At 38.9% G+C, this 21,175-nt stretch overlaps 1 protein-coding gene across 1 annotated transcript in view; it reads left to right on the top strand.

The window, feature by feature from the left end:
* Positions 1–20,558, top strand: part of EHF (ETS homologous factor) — a 33,537-nt gene extending 12,979 nt beyond the window's left edge. Inside the window, exons 2-9 of the mRNA XM_017813938.1 lie at positions 5,095–5,194; positions 7,661–7,906; positions 8,226–8,285; positions 10,624–10,692; positions 10,779–10,847; positions 13,682–13,741; positions 16,119–16,314; positions 17,160–20,558. Of these exons, the coding sequence (XP_017669427.1) occupies positions 5,098–5,194; positions 7,661–7,906; positions 8,226–8,285; positions 10,624–10,692; positions 10,779–10,847; positions 13,682–13,741; positions 16,119–16,314; positions 17,160–17,259 (897 nt within the window). The 5' untranslated portion in view covers positions 5,095–5,097 and the 3' untranslated portion in view covers positions 17,260–20,558. The remainder of the gene's footprint in view (positions 1–5,094; positions 5,195–7,660; positions 7,907–8,225; positions 8,286–10,623; positions 10,693–10,778; positions 10,848–13,681; positions 13,742–16,118; positions 16,315–17,159) is intronic.
* The last annotated feature ends 617 nt before the right edge of the window (positions 20,559–21,175 follow it).

The following is a 21,175-nucleotide window of genomic DNA, read 5'->3' as shown; positions in this document are numbered from 1 at the left end:
AGCCATGATGGTAAAAGGGTAAAAATGGGGAAGAATCCCATAGGTAAATACGCCAAAAGAGATCCACCCTTTTGGACACGCCAGGAGGAGCTGCACTGAGCTTGTCTCAGCTAGAAGCCACTCTCAGACTTTGCATAGCTTACAGGTGGAGTCATGGCTTAGCAGTTTCAGTCAGTTTTGCCCTAGACATAATTTTTATGTTTTGCACAGAGTGCATGGCTTTAGAAATGAGAGGACTTCAAGCCACTTCCTCTACGGGCTCCCCCCTCCTCGCTCCCTTAATTCATTTCAGAGTCATGACATAAGCAACTATACAAATCGATATTAGAACAATCACTCTGGTTTTACTACTTTAGGATTAATTCACTTTCTCTGTACTGCTTATTTGCTTTTCATTCTGTGTTCAGAATTTTCCTGTCATTTAATAGGAGCTGTTCTTGATAGATTCTGGTTCAAAGAAAGGAGAAACCCATTATATGGATGTTAAGACTTATTGGTTGAATGTGGAAATGGCTATCAGAGTCACTTATTTTCAGAGCACACCTGTAGTGCAATAAAATAATTTGCATAGAGCACACTATACAGTGTTCAAGGTTCAAGGATCTGTAAATATGTTTTTCTGCAATGCTGGATTTGCTCCATGGGCAGACCATGGCTCCTTGCTCTTTCCATTACTGCTATTTACTCAGAGTGGTCAGGTGGTCAAGGAAGGCAAGAAGAGCAGAGCAAATGACCTCCTGTTACTGCCAAGTTGCTGGTTGTGACTTGGCCAACACTTCTTCAGACTCCAGTGAGAGCTTTCACTAAGAGAAGCCTTCAGGGTTTAGCCTTTGAGTACCACCTGATATGTTGAATACAGGTGAAAGATTATTTTTTTTAAATAGATTCATCCCTTCAAATAGGAATGACTCTAGAAAGAATTCTGCTGAAAGCCAGTGCAGAACTATATTTAACTGTGCTGGTTGAGTAAAGTGTTATTTGCTTCCTCTCGTATCTGTGCAGTGTTTCTAGTGGCATTATAAGATTATACTCCAGAGACAGCTCCTCTTCAGTGAAGCAGAATGGAGATGTGTGTACAGTCACCTGAAAGGCACAGACATAGAGGAGTATGTGTGTATGTATGTGTATAAAAATACATGTGAGTATATACATGTATATACATGTGCTTTCATTTATAATGTACCAGGTCTTAGCAGAGGGACATACCTCAAGATCTTCATATTGTTTTCCAAAATCTCAGCTCAGCTAGAACCCCTTTTTAGCATGGTTTCCTGAGGAAATGAGGCTTTTGTGGTTATTCGGTCTGTGTTTTGGCTTTTGCATTTGGCCTGTAACAATCTTTGAGTTTCATTGCCAATTTTAGTTAAATTTGATATGGGGGTAGAAGTCCCAGAGATGCGAAGTTTTTACAGGATTAATGAAAACTCGCTGCCAAGTACAGAAGGAAAATCCACTAATACTTGATCTGAAAGAAAGAGTGATGCTGGAGCTCACTCCTTTGAGACAATGAGATATTATGAATGCCCCAACCGTGGGAAAAACTTCAATCAGCACTCACATCTTACTAGACACTAGAGACTCCAACCACAAGATACACATTCATAGGAAACAAGGCTTCATTAGTTCCACCATTCACTTTGATACATGGAATATAATTAAAAGAAAACTGAACATCTTATATGTCCTTCCCCTTGAGGTTTCACACCCTTTAACCAGGTTTCTCTGTACACCAGGGAGAATTGAGCATTTGGCCCTAAAGTAATGAAGAACACACTGCTTCCAATATCCTGACTCAAAATCTTTCCAAGTATGGGATGTGACACTGATCTAAGCAGAAATCTTCCATGAACTTTTAGCAAATAAAGTCATATACAGGATGACATGAAGAAAATCACAGTTTAGTTTTGATACATATTTTTGAGCATAATGCTGTATGGTTCCAAGCAAAGGCGTGGAAGTTATATTAGTAGGACTTTATACACCTCCTGAACAAAGTGCTAGAATGACTTCCAAATAAGCAACACCCTTGCATTAAGATAAAGGAGGTGACTTGACAGTTTTCAAGACACTAAAACACCTGTTCCTTGAGTAATACACAGAACAAAGTAAAATTTGTGTTAAAGCTAAATCCAGTCCTGTTTCTATGATTAATGTCATATTCCAAATTCTCTCTCTCATACATAATTGTTCCTACAGGTGATACTGAAAGTTATTCTGATTGAGATAACTTATATAGCTTCCAAAGATGGGATGTGTTGATTGATTAAATTTTAGGGAAAGTTCCATACACATTATCTGATAATACTACTAATGATGTTTATGATACTGTGAAAAGCAACTGTCTGCTAGACTGTGACAGGGAGAGAACTTTTTAAAGGAAAATAACTGAAACACAAATCTAGAAGAAAAGCTGTCAGAGTGATTCTATTCAGATCTCTAATGTGCATTGGTTTTAGTTACTGCTGTGGTGAAAAAACTATGCAAGACACATGATTTAATTTATTTAACTATCCATAGCTTCAGTTGCCAAGTCAAACTGTCATAGGATCTTTTGATTTGGAAATTCACCTGGTTAGTTATGAAGAAGGAAAAATGAGAGTTTACCTGAACTGAATTTTAGGGGTAAAATTTCACAGGAGCTTGAACACAGAAATAACTTCATTTCATATGCACACATTTTCCCAGACACATTTGTGTTTGCAAAAGTAACACTTATGAAAACTGTGTAGAATTCCAGAAACCGCAGAAGTTGCAGAATACAAAACCACATAACACAATACTTGAAATTCTGAGATGGCTTCTGTAAATATGACTTCGGATTAATAGATTTAAACTGAACATTAAGTGCAAATTATAATTTTTTAAAAAGAAAGGAATTTACCAAACTGGGTTCCTAAGTGTGTTTTGCTAATCTTCAAGTTTCATAGTTTTGCCAGAATAGTTGATATTTTAGCTTACCTCTATTTGATACAGTAATAAGGTCTTGTTCATTAATACTTCATTCATTCATACCTAATAATCTTTAATGATTAAAACCAAAGTTAAAGAAATAACTTGGTACATCATCAATCTGTACAACCTCAGAAGTGTATGTATTGGCTGTCAAAAATGCATTATTTCCTAAAAGTTCTTACACATCAAGTATATAATTTATATACATGTTTTATGCTGAACATCTTTGTAATTGCTATATTAAATTAAAATCCTTCCTTAAACCTTCTTCTTCACAAACTAAGTGAGGTCTTTACACAGGGCTAAAAAATGTCTTCTAATTTGCATAAATGTACTGACTGATATGATAGTCATCTTTTATTTGGCCACAGTGGACAATATATATCATACATATCTAAACAGTTAATATTTTATAACCCCGTATACCTACCATGAGAAATTAAATTCTCCTTGCTAGTGATCACTGAATTACACATTGGCTAGAATAAAAAGTGGAAAACAACTGTTAAATCACCCCAGGTTTCATCTTCCCATTCTGCTTAGCTACCAAAAAAAAAGCCCCTGAAATAGTTTATACTGTAAAGCACCATTCCCTGTGATAAACTTCCTAAGGCTTTCGCTTTTTAAGCAGTTGTCAGTAACCTCTCTCTCTCCCTCTCCTGTTCTAAATATATAGAGGGGTAGAGAAATGGGAGGGAAGAAAGAGATACTTGTAATTTTTATTTATTTTAAATGACAGAGCAAAATACCAACCCAGGTTGTTTTCAGGCTGTTCCCTTAAAACCAAGGCTGTAAGTGTTTTTATTGTCTCCTTTTCTTCTACCAAAAAGCTGGCATGATCTCGCAGGGGGTCAGGCTGCGCTCTCAATGGAAGCTTTTTCATTAGCCTCAGTGGATAAACAGCCATGACTAGTGACTTTAACCTTCACAAGTCCATTTTGTATTTCATAATCTTTTTAATTCCAAGGTGAAATCTAGTTGCGTGCACATGCCATCCTGATGTCTAATGTTTTGTTTTTATGGACTTTGTGGCTTTCGACCTAGGATATTTTTGAACAATGGTTTGGTTTTGTTGTTTGCGCGTGTGCGAGTGTTTTTATTTATATAACAATAACAATCTAAAACCTTTATAATCTTTAACAAATTACTATCTCCATCTCAAATAATGTCTATGGTTATAATGTATATTTTTAAAACTTGCAACTTTAAATCACTGAAAGATCACATAAAATACCCGTTACTGGGGAATTTTGTATACTTTCACCGGAATGATTAAGCATGTGATAAGTACATGACATTTTCTGAAATATCATACAAGTAGGGGGTTTTCAAGTATAAAAAAATAAAGGACAATTTTTCTCATGGTGCTAATGCTAAGATACATGGTAAAGACAGTTTGTGTCTCTTAAAAGAAGGAATGATATCTTGGGGGTGGTGTCACTCCAAAATATCAATTCTGTTATAACAATGGCTGTCTCTTTTCTAAGAGCTCTGACTGTCTAATTTTTTTTGGTGATCTGAAATGTATGATCTGGAATATTTGTTACGAAGAAGTGTTATAGACGCTGCTGACACAGATAAGAAGCTGACAAGATATTCCCTATAATGCTACCTCCCTATAGCATTATTATGTGCATCCTTCTGTGGGAAGGATTTCCTGAGCATGGCTTGTAGTTGACTGTAGGAATTTGAAGTTATTGAAAAGTCTTTTCTCTCTCCTAAAAAAAAAAAAAGAAAAGAAAAAAGAAAAGCATATTTAAATCACATTTCTCTTTGAAAATGAAAAAAAGGTAAAACAATTTGGTATTTCATATCTCAAAGCTTGGCAGTTTTCATGTATTGCTCTGTCAGGAGCCTTGTCTTTTCATTCGGCTTCTTTTCTGATTACAGATTATTCATTTATGGATGGGCAGCTGTAGAAACTTGCTTCTTGCATATGCAAATTAATCATGGTAATGTTTATCGTAAGAAGATTTTGTGGCAGTAGAAAAGGGGTTGTGTCAACATGTTCTTGATCTCAGTTGTATCTTCTACAAATGGAATTGGCCTCTTTACTTCACCTTCAGAGGATTTTTTTTTTTTTACCATTTACCTCTTGGACTAGACACCGCTCACTAAGCAAGCTGTTTGGTTCACTTACAGATCATGATTTTGGAAGGAGCTGGCAGAATGAGTATCAATTCCAGCAGTAATCTACTCCACCAGCAGCCTTCCTGGACAGACGGATATTCCACATGCAATGGTAGGAGCAATTCAGGCACTCTGAGCCATGTTCTTTATGGGGAGCCAGGGGAAAGGGACTGCTGCACCTTTAAGCATGTACAAGTACTATATTCAGTAGTACTAATCCACTGGAGTTTCACTCCCGGTAACAAAAATTTCCAGTTGTTATTTTTTTAGTAAAAAACTGAACTTGCAAACCAGACCAGTTTATTGTTAATTTCCTTACTGGTTCTTTTTCTCAAAATTAAATTGTGTTGAAAGTGCCAAAAGTTCTCTTTTCTCAGTTCAGAATTCTTTCTCTCTTACTTTACCCCTTCCACCTCCTCTGAACCTGCATTACTCTTCAATGCTAATCACCTCTCTGGCTTTCCAGGAGAATATTCGTTTTGCTGCTTTACTGTATTTGCTTTTTTCCACTCAGAGTACTAGATAGCTTTCTAATTAGACTGGCATTAGAGCGCTAGATAGCATGTGACTTGAGATTTTTTTTTTCTCTTACTGTTTTCTGATTATATGTCTGTGTCTATAAAAATGTATTCATATGTATTCTCTCAATATAAATATATATATATAAATCTCTCTCTCTCTATATATATAGTATTTGGTATAATTTTAAATTCTTTTAATTATTCAGTGGACAGGTAAACCTTAAAATCTAAGCAGAAAAACACACAATGCTGTTGTCCTTCTAGTCCAAATAATGCTGCAACAGAACTTACAATGAAAGTTCCCACTCAATTAAAGTCTTATTCTTTTTTGTGTGCAATTTCTAGATACACAGGAATACATCAACATGTACTTAATAAATGTGCTGATATGTCTGTAACAGAGTCATGCAGAAAAAAAAGTCCTGGCTGACTTTCACTTTGCACAGGATTTTGTGAAGGGAAATGGTGGGGGTCTATTTTCAAATTTCCAGCGTGAAACTTCTCAGGATTCACTTAAGTTTTGGAGGGACAGGGACGTCTAATCTCAGACCAGACTGACAGTAATTCACGACTTCATTTACTTTTACCTAGCTGCTTTTTCCTCTCACTAAAATATCTTCATTTACATTAGGATTCTAGTGGCCTCAGAAATTACTTTACCCTTCTGAAGTGATAAGAATACACATCAACCTCCTTTTTAGGGGATATTTGACAGCTTCATCAAAGCTGTCTCTGACATACCACACTCTTATCATTTCCACACTCATTCCTCAAAGCCTTCAACAGGAGGATGAGAAACAGTTCTGCAAATTCTCTAAGTTACTGACACAGGCCTTGTTGGCTAATATTGATAAAGAAACCTAAGTAACTATGCTTTTTTTGTGTTTACCTGAAAACTAGCATTGTGTCCTGTATCTCAACTGAAGAGACCTGTGGTCTAGTGGCACCTGGGGGAAGGCGATTTCTTAAAATGTGCCAACTCTGTTGCTTGTGGTCCTCTAACAATATCTACAGTGTTGTTAATATTTCTCACAGCTGTGTGGTTAATCTTCTTCTAGGGCAGACTGGTAAAGACTGGTGCCATATCCTGAAGTGGGACTACTGCAGAGCTAGGCCATGGCAGTCTTTCCTCCTTCTGTAATCTCTCATTCCCTCAATCTTAAACTGTTTGTCCACTTGTGAACATTTTATCACACCATTACCTCTGCCTGGCATACTCCATTGCCCTCCTTTCCCAAGAAATAAATTGCACTGAACTCTGTGAGGTCAGACCAAAGCAGTCCTGCCTTTGCTCTTATCTTACGTAATGATCCTATCCCGATTACAATTTCTTTCATTTGCACACGTAAATTATTGTCGTGCGATGACATATGACTGAGAACAGTCTGAAAGATCAACAAGAAAAGATTCATTATAACAAGAAAATTAGGTAGCTTCCATAACTAAAAATGAGTTTTATAACTACATTCAGAAACCACCTTACCTTACTACAGCAATAACATGCATTCATCTGAATGCCAAGTCAGTCATGAAGCTGTGGCCCACACTGACAGGCTTTTACTGTGGAGCAAGATGAGAGAGCCTTAGCTTTTAACCTTCTTTGATTGAATCCCACAATTCATATTCAATCCCTACAAAGTTCTTATTCAAAGAAAGTCTCCATGTCACATTATGAGAATTTTGCAAGGCTTTTCCATCATTTTCTCATGCACTAAAATTGCTGGCTCACACATCCATTTTCAACAGTACTTCTGTAAGGTGTCTCCCATCAAAGAATTTTGGTGTATTTAGCCAACACTACTAAATTCATTCCTGAAAATTAAGTCAGTGAAGAGATATGTAATGAAATAATTATCAGTTTTCAATTGGAAAACTGAGGCAAAAGCCCCTCCCAACATCTTCTCCAGCAGTAGCTACTGAGTCAGTGTTAAGGACTGAGAAAAGTGTCTATATCTGTGGACTTCCAAGGCAATTGTCCATAGATCTTTATTGTTGATGACATATTGTTGACGACTATTATGCTGACAGAGACTGTAAATATCTGTTCTCTTTTCCAGTATCCAGTAGCTTCTATGGAACCCAGTGGCATGAAATACACCCTCAGTACTGGACTAAGTTTCAAGTCTGGGAGTGGCTGCAGCATCTCCTTGATACCAACCAACTGGATGCCAACTGCATACCTTTCCAGGAGTTTGATATCAACGGAGAACATCTGTGTAGTATGAGCCTGCAGGAATTCACTCAGGCAGCTGGGACAGCAGGACAACTGCTTTACAGCAACCTTCAACACCTAAAATGGAATGGTAAATAGATATTAGACAGAGACACGTGTACAGTGCTCTGAATTCTGAGATCTTCAGAAGCCACTCACATTCCCCAGAGACCTACCTGGCAAACGTACTTGCTGTGTTTGCTATTCTGCTTATAGCTCTATATTTACTATAATGTTAAATTTTAAGATAGGACTTAAGCCAGAATTCTGATGGACCAAGAGGAAAGGGTATGTTTCCTGCTCCAAAACTAGCCTTCTGGCTAGTTGTGGAAGTTGCTGCTTGTAGCTAACACCTTTGATTCTTCTGTGCTCGTTCTCATAGGTTTTATCTGCCATATGCTTTCTTGCAGGCCAGTGTGGTAGTGATATGTACCAATCTCATAATGTCATTGTGAAGACAGAGCAAACAGGTGAGTGACAATTGGGTAACTTGTCTTTTGATGGTGACAAAAAGGGGAAACTGTTCACTCCAAGAGAGAGATATCAAAACGGCATTAAATAAAATGGAAAGTGTATCATGCAGAATTAAAGAAGAAACACAGATGTTAGTTAATATCTGCTTCTGAAGTTTTGGGTAACACCACATGCACATGGTCACTTTTCCTGCAGTATCAGCAGTCTACACTAATGGTCAGAGTTGAAATCATTAGCGGTGCTCAATGAATGCAGCTTTGTAGAGGACTTCATTCTATGCTTCATTCACCAGATTTCAAGACAACTATTTTAACAATATGTCTGGTTAAAAAAAAAAGGAGAGAAAAAATATTTTGTTATTAAGTTCCTTTAATGTCTGAAACGCTAGGAAATTTCCCAACCAAACAACTTGGAGAGAAAAAAACCCATTACATTTCAATTTCTTCATATGTTTCAAGGAAACTGAAGTCTCTTTTTCTAGTGTCTTCATTGCTAGATCCCTTTGCTCACAGGACTTTGTTTCACTGAAGAAAGAACTTCACCTTGGTTCAACTGTCCTCTTCAGGCACGATTATTTTCCTGGTTCCTTTGCCAGAGCACTGTCTTTCCTTGCCTGTCCATATCCAAACGCTCTCTATCCCTCTAGTCCCAGCCTCTCTGTATGTGGATGCATTCAGGAGCCACGTTTTAATATCTCCTGGCAGAACAAGTACAGATCTGTTGCATGTGGCGTCTCCAACAAATACTGTCAGCCATTTTATTCAACTATCCTGTAGGAGCCCAGCCTCCCCAGCCAGGGACACCATTCACCTTCTCCTTGCAGCAGGCAAGCTTTGTAATCTGCAATCCACTCCTTGCCTGTGCCTGCATAGTATGGGTGATGCTCATGCAGCAGCCTTGCTGCTTGCCATAGAGGTAACTCCAGTAATCCTTTAAGTCCTGATTTATGAGATCTTACTATAATATTACTTCCTCCTACTACTAGAGATACATAGTGCAGGGCAAAGTAACTCAGCTGCACATCCTGGAAAGGACTAACTGATATATGGTTCTCCTAGATAGGCCAAATCAGGAGTGGCACGGTGGGGCTCTGGTGATGCTGATCACAGGCGGTGGGAGTGGGTTTAGTTTCTGCATGGGGAGGAGCAGGAATTCTGGATCGGGCTGCTGGGAAACATACTCCTTTTGAGCCAGTAGAGACAGGGCTGGTGATTTTGAGGGGAAGCCTTCCTCATTCTAATAAACCATCACAGCTGCAAAGATATGGGCACTGAAAGAGGCCAAAATGGGAAGGAAAGCTGTCTCCCAGTGTTCTGGCTAGGTAAGGACTGTTTTCAGAGGCAACATTAGGCAGATCAGGTGTCTAAGCAAGCAAAGGGTGTGTGCTATTGTAGGAACGCGAGCCCTGGGTGCCCAAACATGCAGCTATTAGTTAGCATGCCTGCAAAATTCCTATGTCATAAGTGGTAACTCAGCCAAACACCATGATTTAGCTATAACTCATTTTTGGTTTTTTTTGATTTCATTTATATGAACATGAGAAAAATTAGGTGTAACCTAGATCTGAACTTTATATCTCATCCTTTCTGACCTGGTTTCAAAAGAAAAGGAGATTTTTAAGACTTCTGACCTCAAAAATGCACTGTGAAGAGAGTAATTTCCAGATCAACATACAGATCATAAAGACAAAATTTTTGCTTATATTGATCCATATGACCAGAAGGTCACTAAAGACTATTCCTCTTTAATCATGAAGGTGGTTTTTAGGTTAAGGAAGGGACTTGATGTGCCTGGAATAAAATGGTCCTTCATCTAGGATGAGGCTTTGATGTTTCTCACTATGTGCTTAAGCATGAAGCTCTGTTTCAGAGACGACTTTCGAGTTCTACCATTACAGAAATAAATGCTCATCATAAACATCCTTCTGTTTTAGTAGATATTTGAGAACACTTTCATCTCTATGGCACCAACGCACTGTCATAATTATGAGGGACTGAGAATTCAGGACTGGATTGGGTAGAATTAAAGTTGATCTGGCACAGGAAATGTCCTTCAAGGCCAGGCGTAAATTAGTCAGGAAAAGGAAGAGGATATTACATTATTTCTAAAAGTCGGTGCTTTGTGTAAATACATTTGCCTAAATATGCAAAACCCCATCCATAATTTGAGCGAAAGGAAATGATTTTGTGCATAGCCCCTTCACTTCTTGGTTCCCTTGACAGCTCTTTTTTTTTTTTTTTCAAATTCCTAATTCCCTCAATGCTTAATATTTACCTCTGTGTTAAAAAATGTCCTTTCAGTGATCTGATTTTCCTTTTTGTCTTTTACTTTCAGATCCGTCATTAATGGTGTCCTGGAAAGAAGAGAATTATCTGTATGACAGTGGCTATGGTAGCACAGTAGGTAACTAACATCACTTCATGCGTTTCTGAGATGGTTTTGTTGTTGTCTGAGGCTATTAGTTTAAATGTCTTCTTTTTAATTCCCAGAGTTATTGGACAGTAAAACATTCTGTCGTGCTCAGATTTCCATGATGACACCTAGTCACCAATCTTCTGGTAAGGAACTTGTAATTATATTTTTAATTGTTTGTCACTTGTCTCAGAGCTACCGACATGTAATAGTCTCTGTGGTCTTCTGTTGCAGGATTGAGTCTGAGCCTCCAGTGATTTTAAACCAAGCAATGCTGATTCTGACAGATTTATTAGCTGTCATTATTACAATAGCTTGCTTTAAAGAAATGTTTCTCTCTTCTCTATGTCAAGACAAAGATGATAAAATAGTCTGTAATCTCCACATATCTTTTAAAGTGTCTGAGTCAAAGGGGCAGTTGTTGCTGTCAGAGAGACGAGACATTCCAGCTACACAGCACTTTTCCATGGTATAGTAGGGTACGAGCAAACAAGGGCCGTATTCCTCCCCAGAAGTGGCTGTGTTTCTCTAGTGAGCCAGTGACTCACACTGAGTAGGTAGCTGGGTTTGGGGCCAAGCTTTGGGTTGGCCCAGGGAAGCCATAGGGCAGGCACCAAGCCCTCTGCCCAACTGCACCAGCACAAGGGCCTCCCACTGGAGCCTGTCTCAGCTGATGGCAGGATGGTCACCGAACACCTCCTCACTTCCATTAGGGAGAGTTGCACTCTGCTTGCTAAAGAGCAAGAAAGAGTAAACCCATTTGCTGTAGTGCCTGGTGAAAGTCCACTCTGGTCACATGTGTCGGGGCACTCTGTGGGCCCTGTGCTGGGGGCAGGCACCGGGGATGGAGGTGAGAGAGTAAGGCAGTGGGAAAAGAGTAGAGCAGAGATAACAGGGGAGTGAGAAAGTTGGGGGGGAAAGGCAGGTTCTTCCTAGGAGGCTGTTAAGCAAAGAGATCTGAGGGACAAAGCAGTAGAAGTCCCAGGAGGATATGAAAGAAAAACAAAAGAGAGAAGAGAGAAAACTTGACCAGAAGAAAAAAAACACCAAACCTTAAAAAAAACCCCAACCAAACACTCTGTTTGCTTTCTCTGTCGTCTCCACCCACTCTCATAAGATGGTTACTAGGATGTCAGAGCTCTCTGACATGGCTGGGGACTTGCCCAGATCCTGGCATGGTGTGTTTATCCGCTGACTGCTTAAGCCTAGAGCTAGGGTGGCACGCCAAGGGCACAGCCTCCTGTAAAAACTAAATTTGTATATCCCGTAAAAAAATAGCTCATTCCCGAATCATATGCAAATAATGTGTAACCTTTTGTCAAAAGTTTTGCAAGACAGCTTTGTTGAAACTGCATCATAACTCTTTTCATCTGTCAGGCCCCAGTCTCCTAACATGGCATGATTGAAACCAGTCTCCATGTAGGAGCTGTGGCAAAGCAGGTGGCTATTTACACAGCTGAAATCCAGAATAAATCACCGGGTAGGCAGAAGGCAACTGAACTTCCAAGAATAAATCTCCAGCTAAGTAGAGCATAACAAACATTTGCACGCGAATTGTGAGATTTTAAAATGAGAAGGATTTATATGAGGGCAAATAAAGAACTGGGTTCTGCAGTCCTTACCTGGAATTCCCACAGGCTTTTAATAACATCAGGAGAATCATAATCTGAGGAAAGGCGGTGAAATAAGCTTCATTTTACTTCCCCCACACCACACCCCCCTCCAAGCTGAGTGAGGTTCAGGCTAGTTCCTGCTCTAGAATGGAAAGGCAAAATGACTCAGAGCACGTTTGCTGCTTGGGGGTCAAGGACAGTAATTTATCAGGCTTAGAATAGCAGAGGTTAGGCTTATCCCCACGGACTTGTTCAGTTGATGTTTCCAGTTATGTATGAATAAAGCAAGTGTGTGAATAACTTTGCATCTACCTTTTCACATGCAGTTATTGCAGTAGCTTGTGCAGATCTGACAAGTTTCTATGCAAATAAATATTTCCTGTGAGTCATTTTCCCATGCAAATGCCTGGTTTCCATGAAAAGTATGATAATTGTGCATTCATAGAAGCTGGGAAAACATGCGTGGGACCTTAAGCTTTGCTTTATGGATTCAAGGACAAAGTATTCTGAAAACCAAACACAGAAGGGGCTCCCTCTCAGGACTATCCCACAGATTTTGTGAGACTTAGAGCAATCAGATGAAAGCTATTCATTAAGAACAAGAGCAGAGCCAGGCTGTGGTGGTTTGAGGGCGGGAGGGTTGAACGTGCAGACTGTGAGGTAGGTTACAGTCATGAACAGGCGGAACTCTTTTTTTCATTTCTGAAGAAACACTTGTGCCAGAAACCCTACTCCTCCTCTGGCTGGCTGCAGGTGATAAAGTACCATTGATGAGAAATGGCTTGTTTCTATGGCTCTGAGCCACAGAAAAATATATGCACGTCCAGCTGCCAAAAACTCCTACTAGCGCAGCCCCTTTCCCCCACCCTGCCCCCTCAAACAACAGTGCTTTGCCAGTTCATTATGTTTTAGTCAGGTAGGTGTTCTGTGCATTGGTACCAGCACATACATTTCACATTAGATCATCTCTTCAGAAGCAAATAAGCCCCCAAAGATACGTGCTTCTGCAAAGTCTAAGACATAATGGGACAATTCAGGATTCCTTTTATAGATGTGATCATCTTATTTTTCTCTCTCTCACACATAACATGAGGTGAGGTATTTGTTAATCAAATTTAGGTTTCAAAAGCCAAATGTTTACCTCTGCATTCATTCTTTATTCATCAATGGTCTCTTTGAGAAGTGTGCTGATTAACATATAGTAAAGAAAACAAAACTCTCCCTCCTCACTTAGATTACCTTCCGAAAAGTGATTATCTTTAAAAGAGATATTTGTTCTTTTTTGTGGTTTTATTTCTTTCAACCTGCTAGTCAATGGAAAGCCTTTAATCAAATTTACAAATAGACTTCATTTTCCTTCTCTGCAGACTCTTCAGATGCAAAAAAATTGCAAGATCATACCCCAAAGTCCCACACCAAGAAGCACAGTAAGTCAACATCCATGTTTATAATGATTGGTTAGTTGATTGAAGGAAAAAGAAACACATGAAAAGCAAATCTTTTTTGGAAGGGAAGAGGAATCATTTTGCAAGCAAAACTGGCTGGATTATTATTGTGATTGAATTCTCCAAGGATCTGACTGTCTAGTACTGTTTGTTTACACTATATGTGACTCAATATTGTTAAATTTTTCAAACTGTTTTTATCAGTGAGGGCTTATGGGGAAGCAACCAGAAACCAGCCACCTCTGCCCTATGTTGAGCTGGGCTGGTGGAATGAAGTAAAGGAATGATAAGGAAGACCTGGGATTAAATCTGGAAGATCTGTGAGTGGACACCATCATGCTCGTGTCTGTGCCTGCCAGGTGCAGCATCCACCACAGACCCTGCTCAGCATCTCCTTGCAGAACTTCTCATGCATGACATCCCAAGCAAGCACCTGCCCCTCAATCTTGCCACCTTCTTATCCTCTGATATGACTTTCTTTCCACTCCTCTCACCTGTGTTTTCTGTAGTGTTTATTCAACCTGACTCTGAAGACAGGTTAGCATAATTGTGATTTCTGTACGTAGTTCCATTAATGTACTTTACTGACATTTTTATGGGTCCTGTGTAATTCCCTCTTTATAACAGAAAAGCTTAATATTAGTCCATCACTGCATTTAATGGTATTTAGTTTTATCTTGTTTTGATATGGCCTCCAGATTACGTCTCTTCCTGACTCCTCTTCTTACACTGTTCTGACATTTTGCCCAAACAGAACTCTAGAACTTTATATCTGGACACAGATATCTCGTTTCTTTATTTGTGTGTATCATAAAGTTGTTAATGAAAGGATTAGATAGGACTGATCTGAAGACAGACCTGTGAAGAACTGAAGTCTCCTGACTTGTTCAGCTTGGAGAAGAGAGGGCTGAGGGGTTCCCTCCTCATAGTCTACATCTTTCTCAAAAGGGCTGATCTCTTCTCTCTGATGACCAGCTGTAGGACATGAGGAAATGGAATGAAGCTGTGACAGGGAAAGTTCAGATTGGACAATAAAGAAAAGTTCTTCACCCAGAGGGTGGTCAGTCATCAGAACAGGCTCTCCAGGGACGTGGTCACAGCAGCAAGCTTGACAGAGCTCAGGGAGTATCTGGAAAATGCTCTTGGTCATATGGCTCAGTTTTAGAAGTCCTGCGAAGAGCAGGGAGTAGGACTCAATGATCTTTATAGGTGCCTTCAAACTAGAGATATTCCACTATTCTAAGAACTCAATCACAGCCTTGGCATACAGAACAGGTTACACTGGCAGTCTGGGCTAACTCCCTACATTTCCAGTTTCTTCAGTACTGCTCTGTATCATGACCATTGAGTATGTTTCTGATGTCCAGATAGGCTAGTTACTGGTTCTAGAAAATAATTACAAGAACAAGGAAAAATATTGTATTAGTTGACTGAAATCCATTTCTACTTATGTTGCACTGTATACCATTTTTGAGTTATCTTCACATCTTTGACTAGCTTCTTTCCTTCTTAATTTGGTCTAATTGCATACTTTTGAAGTCAGACCAAAGGACTGCTGTCTTTCTGGCTAACCTTGTCAGTTTGTTTGTTATTCTTCATTCATAAACTACTTCATCTGAATTGTTGCATTTTTTTAATCTTTTTTTTTCTTTTTGACCTGGGCTTTCTGATGCCATCTCTATAGTAACTGTGGGATGTATTTGTGTTTAAACTGGGAGGTCTCTCTGCTGAACTTGCAGATCTGTTTTTGCCTTTTCTATACCGTTGTCAAGCTTTTTAATATGCTTTTCACATACAATTTTGGCTGGCCAGTTTTGTTACTGTCCCCCTATCCACTCTACACCTTCTTACTTACTCATTCTTGTGGAATGGCATTTCACCTCCTGTGCCTTCTGTCTGTCTTTTAAGTGCGCGGAGGTTCAGTGCCTGCTTCACAGTAAGCTTGGCTGTTTCATGTACCACACAATAATATCAGGTTAGATGTTGTGCTGTAGAAGAGTATCAGGAAAATGGGTAAATGAGATGAGGGGAAGGCTTAAACATGTTCTCTTCAAGGCAGAAAGAGTGCCAAAGGCAGAAGGAAGCAGTGGGTGGTTTGGACTCTGTTTCCTCTGCTTGCCAGGGCTCCTACCTGCCTGCCAAAGGGCTCAGACTGCCTGAGGCTGACACTTACCTCCAGCCTCAGTGTAAGGCCTGCCAGTGCTTTTTGCCTTTATGTCTCTGAGACAGGGGTCCTGCACTCCAGAACTATGACCTGTCCCTACTGAGTGTTCACCCTCTGCAGATGACATAAAAATGGCAATTATAGCCCAGAAAGCTCCTGAGACACTCCTTCTTCCTACCTCCTTTCCTCTTTCAGACCCTCGAGGAACTCATCTTTGGGAATTTATTCGAGATATTCTTCTCAATCCTGAGAAAAACCCAGGATTAATCAAGTGGGAAGACCGGTCAGAAGGTGTCTTCAGATTTTTAAAATCTGAAGCTGTGGCTCAGCTCTGGGGAAAGAAGAAAAACAACAGCAGCATGACTTATGAGAAACTCAGCCGGGCTATGAGGTGAGCTGAAATGTTGCTGAGGAAGACTGCAGCACATAAACACACTAGCTGAATGGAGAATCTGTTTGACGTTTAAAAGTGATTTGTCAACAGCATCAGTTGCTTTCTTTGACAGCTAAATCTCTCCCACTAATTCTGACATTGTAGGATTATATCCTTCTTTGTCTTTTCTTCCTCTCCTGTTTCTATATACTATAGTATATATAACATAAACAGTTGTTTATATATATATATATGTATATACATTCTATTGCTCTCCACCCAAACAACAAAAGTAGGAAGGAAACTTTGTTGCAGAAAGATAAAAGTTCACCTACTACCGAACTGGAGAGGCTTAAATGGCCCAGTAACGACCAGAGACCTTGTTATTTTCAGCAATGTTCAGAAACTAGTCATAGCTCAGACCTAAAATAGGTTTACAAATGCTATGTTAGGACTTTCTTTCCTGTTTGATTTAACATTTTGAGCATTTTTCCATAATCTCTGGAAGTTGAAAATGTACTTTTAAATGGAAGCTGAGGTTTTTTCCTGGTGTGATTTCAGATCCTGGCTTATCTGGAAGCAAATCCTCATGGAATAAGAGTGTGTGATAAATATAGCAATTTGCTTTTACCTTATATATGATAAACTTCAAACTCAGAAGCTAATCAATATAAAGTAAAAAGAAGACTTCCATTTTTCCTTCTCTGTCATTCAGTGATAATGATCTTAGGTATTATATATATCTCTCAACAGAAAATAAAGACTTTTTAAGCCAGCCGAGGAATTGTCTAGTTCGCAGTGGCCTTTTAGCACCATAGGTGAATTTACTCTTAAATTTTTGTTGTATGTTTTTATTTTAACAGATACTACTATAAAAGAGAAATCCTGGAGCGTGTGGATGGTCGGAGATTAGTATATAAATTTGGAAAGAATGCTCGTGGTTGGAGAGAAAATGAAAATTAAATATATCAAGAAATAACATTTAAAACACGTGGATGTAAATATTCAAAGACTATTTTCTTATATTTATGTACCAAACTGGGGTGAAAAAACAATTCTACTTCTGTCGGGAAGAAAGAACATTATCATTATTGGTGTTAAAATTATTTTATTTGAAGTAAGTCCTGTATGGGGAAAAAATGTACACAGTTTTCTGTGATATAAGTTAACATTATAGAATTACGATTATTTTTCCCTTCTTGTGAAGTTTTCCTCTTTTTTTTTTCAAATCATACAGGCATAATGTGATTTATGAGTCATGAAAAGAAAGGGAAGGAGCTAAATACTAGGGCATTTAGGGAGTATGATAATCCACTTTGGAAGGCAACTACAAGTGGAGGAAACAGTAAAGCATCTCTGAGCCAAGTAGCCTTCTTCCATAGTCAGCTGGTTTATAGCTTTCATTGGCCAATACTACTTGTTCCTTCCCTTCTCTGATTTCTGAGTGTTTTAATGCTTTGCTGGCTTTCAGCTGCTTGTTGAATTAGACAGTGGGTTCCTCTTCCGTTGGTTTATCGCAGCCACAGAAAGCAGTGGCTCAGCAAGGTGGCTGTCAGCATTTATGTGGAGAACCCATACTACCTCCAGCACTGTGACCTTCTTTTGCAGGCAGAAGTTTAGGACCAGACCTTATCTGATACGGAGTATCCTAATCTCCAAAGAGCATCCAGCTCATCCCAGGAAAAGGGCTATTTGTTTTAACTAATATCTTGGAGGTGAACTGCAGGAAGGGAGTCAGTCTTGGGGACCAAAAGATATTGAAGGAAGATGATTGTTTTCTGACTATGCAAACCTACCAAAAGGCACTGGTTTCCCAGTAGGAATATTTATAGTCCTCTCATGCTCTTGCACTCCTAATTAAAGCATTCAAATCCATGCCATGTAGAACTGTGAGGAGATGGGCAAGCAGAACATATATTAGTCCCATGACATGAGGAAGTGGTCTGCAGTTTCTTCAAGTTGTATGATCCTCCTGGCAGGTCAAGTCTCACTTGGACAGATACTTTCAAGAAACCTTTGAGAAATGCAAAAACCCCCCTCGTGTAAAATATTAGTTTTCCCTTTGCTTTTCTCAAGTCTAACTTTGTACTGTATTTGTATTTGTCAGTTGTGCTCGGAATTCTTGGTTGGAGAAAAACCCGTCAACTTAAAGACATTGAGATTTTGGGGACATTCAGATCTGGGTCGGTATTTTGGGCTCATCTCTAGCAGTGCTGTGCAGATACTGTATGTTCATTGGCAGATTTTTCTTTCTCTCTCCAAAAATGCTTCCTGCTGACACCAACCACATCCAGGACATGGGGAAATAAAAACTAGAGGAGGCAGCTCTTCACCAGGTCACTGAGTACATGAGATGTGGGAGTTGAGAAACAGGATTTTCTTGGTGATGTTAACAGAGGTGAAACCAAGATCAATACCAACTCACTTTTTCAGGGATGGGGACTTTGGAAAACAATAACAAGGGCTGAGAAGTCCAAGATAAAAAAAGAAAGAAAAAAAATTGAGATTAAGAACATTAAATCCGTCCAATATCCGTTTTCTCAGGAGCCCCTTGGGTTTGAATCTGTATTAGCTTGAAATTCAGCAGGGTACAGCTGGAGGTTGCAGGATATTCCATTTTTTGTTTGTCTTGAAAGGAAATAGAGATGAAACCAAGAGACAACAGAAGTATCAATATAAAGGTTATAAAATGTGCTTAGCAACAATTTGTAGGCAAACATGAGAGCCTAACTTGTTATCTACACATGTAGGGCATGTTAAACAGTAACACCGCCTCCTACACTGTGTATGCCAGAGCCGTCACCATCAATTACCCATACATGACAATTTTTACTTTTCATAACCTGGGTGGAGAGAGGTTCATCTTATTTACAAATCAAATAATAAGCCTGTGTACTTCAAAGCATTTTTTTTCAGTCTATTTTTTTTTTGACTGATTGTGCCAGCCTTGCTTGCTTTCACGCAACTCAATTAATTTCCTTTTTTAGCTTAATTTGCTACATTCCACTTCCTTTACCATAATTTTGTAGTTCATATAACAAGAATCAGGCCTCCAGATGAGGAGAGCACTTTGCTCCTAAGATCATTTCTTCCCCCCACCTGATGATTATTTGTAGCCCTTTGCTCCATGCTCTTCACACCACATCCCAGTCCAAACCTTGGGTTAAAATCTGAAATCAGTGGTACCATCACAGATCTGCAATATAGTTGTACCTTATAGGTTAACATATATCCTACAGCAACTGACTATAATACCTTCACAAACCTGCTTTTTACCTGATCTCTCATGAAATTTCTTGGGAGATAAAATGAACCAGTGATACATGAGTGTCACCATTTGGTTGCTGAGCTGTAGCTAAACCTGCTTTTAAAGGTTTTGAAATATAAAGCTTTATTTAGAAGCATACTGTACAAATGTAGAGAGTGATTTATGCTGGGGTGCAGTATAAATGTGTCTTCCACTGTCCCATCTTTCACCACGTGGAAATCATGCAAGTTTCTGTTTCCACTCTGCAGAACTTTTCAGACTAGGTACTTGTCATTCAGCATTACAATAGCACAAAGTTGGAATAGAAGACAGCCAACATTTACTCTGTTTTACAAATATATTAGCCTTTGCCTAAGACAAACACAAAGGACTGTTTAAAATTACAGTTCTTGCCAAGGACAGATGCAACCAGCCAAAGAGATTCTTTTTATCAGACCTAAGCAAACGGAGAAAATGAAGAGATGAATTTTAATGTAAATTGCTATTTAGACAAAAAGCATTTCTGATTGCTCTTATATTTTATATTTCAGAGGCTGAGCAATCATATTTTCAGATGTCTCCTTTAAGTTAGCTGCTGCTGAACTGGTAGCACCATGTGTATAGATTTTTATTGTACCATAATTTTTCATATGTATAAAGCTCTAGATAGGAAAATATATTGTATTTATACAGTTACATGCAAATCACAATGTCAAAGGTGTTGGCATGAGCACTCTCAATATTTTCTGCACAAAAAACATCCTGATAAACTGTATGTAGGTTGTTGAACTACATAGACATTAAAATGTTTAGTTAAATTTTCGTCTTTCTGCAGCACATTGCATAATTCCTGCTTGCTTCTCACAGCATCATCTTCAATGTCTACGTGTGGCAACAAACCCAAGCTAGATATTTCACTATTGCCATTGTAAGTCTCGGCTTGGAGATTATATATTCACAAAATGGTTCTAGAGACTGTTTCTATTTTTGTGGATATTATATAAATTCAAATAAAACACTCATGAAAGAAATGTTTTGATTAATGTTTATATTTCCTTTTTTGTGTCTTGAGATTGGAAGCGACCAGTATGAATTCTTTCAGTACTGAAGAATATTTCAATATTGACAAAAGGACTGATGTAACTACCACAAAATCCAATAGCTTAAATTTACTAATATGTTGAATAGCTCATCTATTGTGAAGATACTGGATTTCCAAACCTGTTTTATGTCTCACAGCCCTCACTGAAATAATGGATTATGTCAACACAGCTAGATTGCCTTTCTTGTTTGGCTGCTAAACTTGACAAAGGCCTTACTTCATCACTGATTTTACTTCAAGGTATTTTGAACTGAGTGCAAGGGCTGGGCTGATTAAGGATGCTGTTACTCACATTAAGCATTTCCTTTACTGAATCAAAGCAGCTAAAGCTATGAAATCCTGTCCTTCATGTTATTTTTCCATCTAAGTGGTGGCTACAGAAAGAGAACATCTATCCTGATTTGGTCTGCAGCTTGAGGTAAAAAAAGTGAAAATCCTTATAATTAAAAGAAAGTCAAAGTAGATCCATGCGGATTGTATTTGCACTCTGTGTGGGACCGTGGCTGCATCAGTAGGCTGTGAGAGTGTAG

This window comes from Lepidothrix coronata, unplaced genomic scaffold (assembly GCF_001604755.1).
Source record: "Lepidothrix coronata isolate B3197 unplaced genomic scaffold, Lepidothrix_coronata-1.0 Scaffold1, whole genome shotgun sequence".
Taxonomy (NCBI): Eukaryota; Metazoa; Chordata; class Aves; order Passeriformes; family Pipridae; genus Lepidothrix; species Lepidothrix coronata.
The sequence above is the reverse complement of the archived record's forward strand: the minus strand, read 5'-3'. Positions and strand labels throughout refer to the sequence as shown.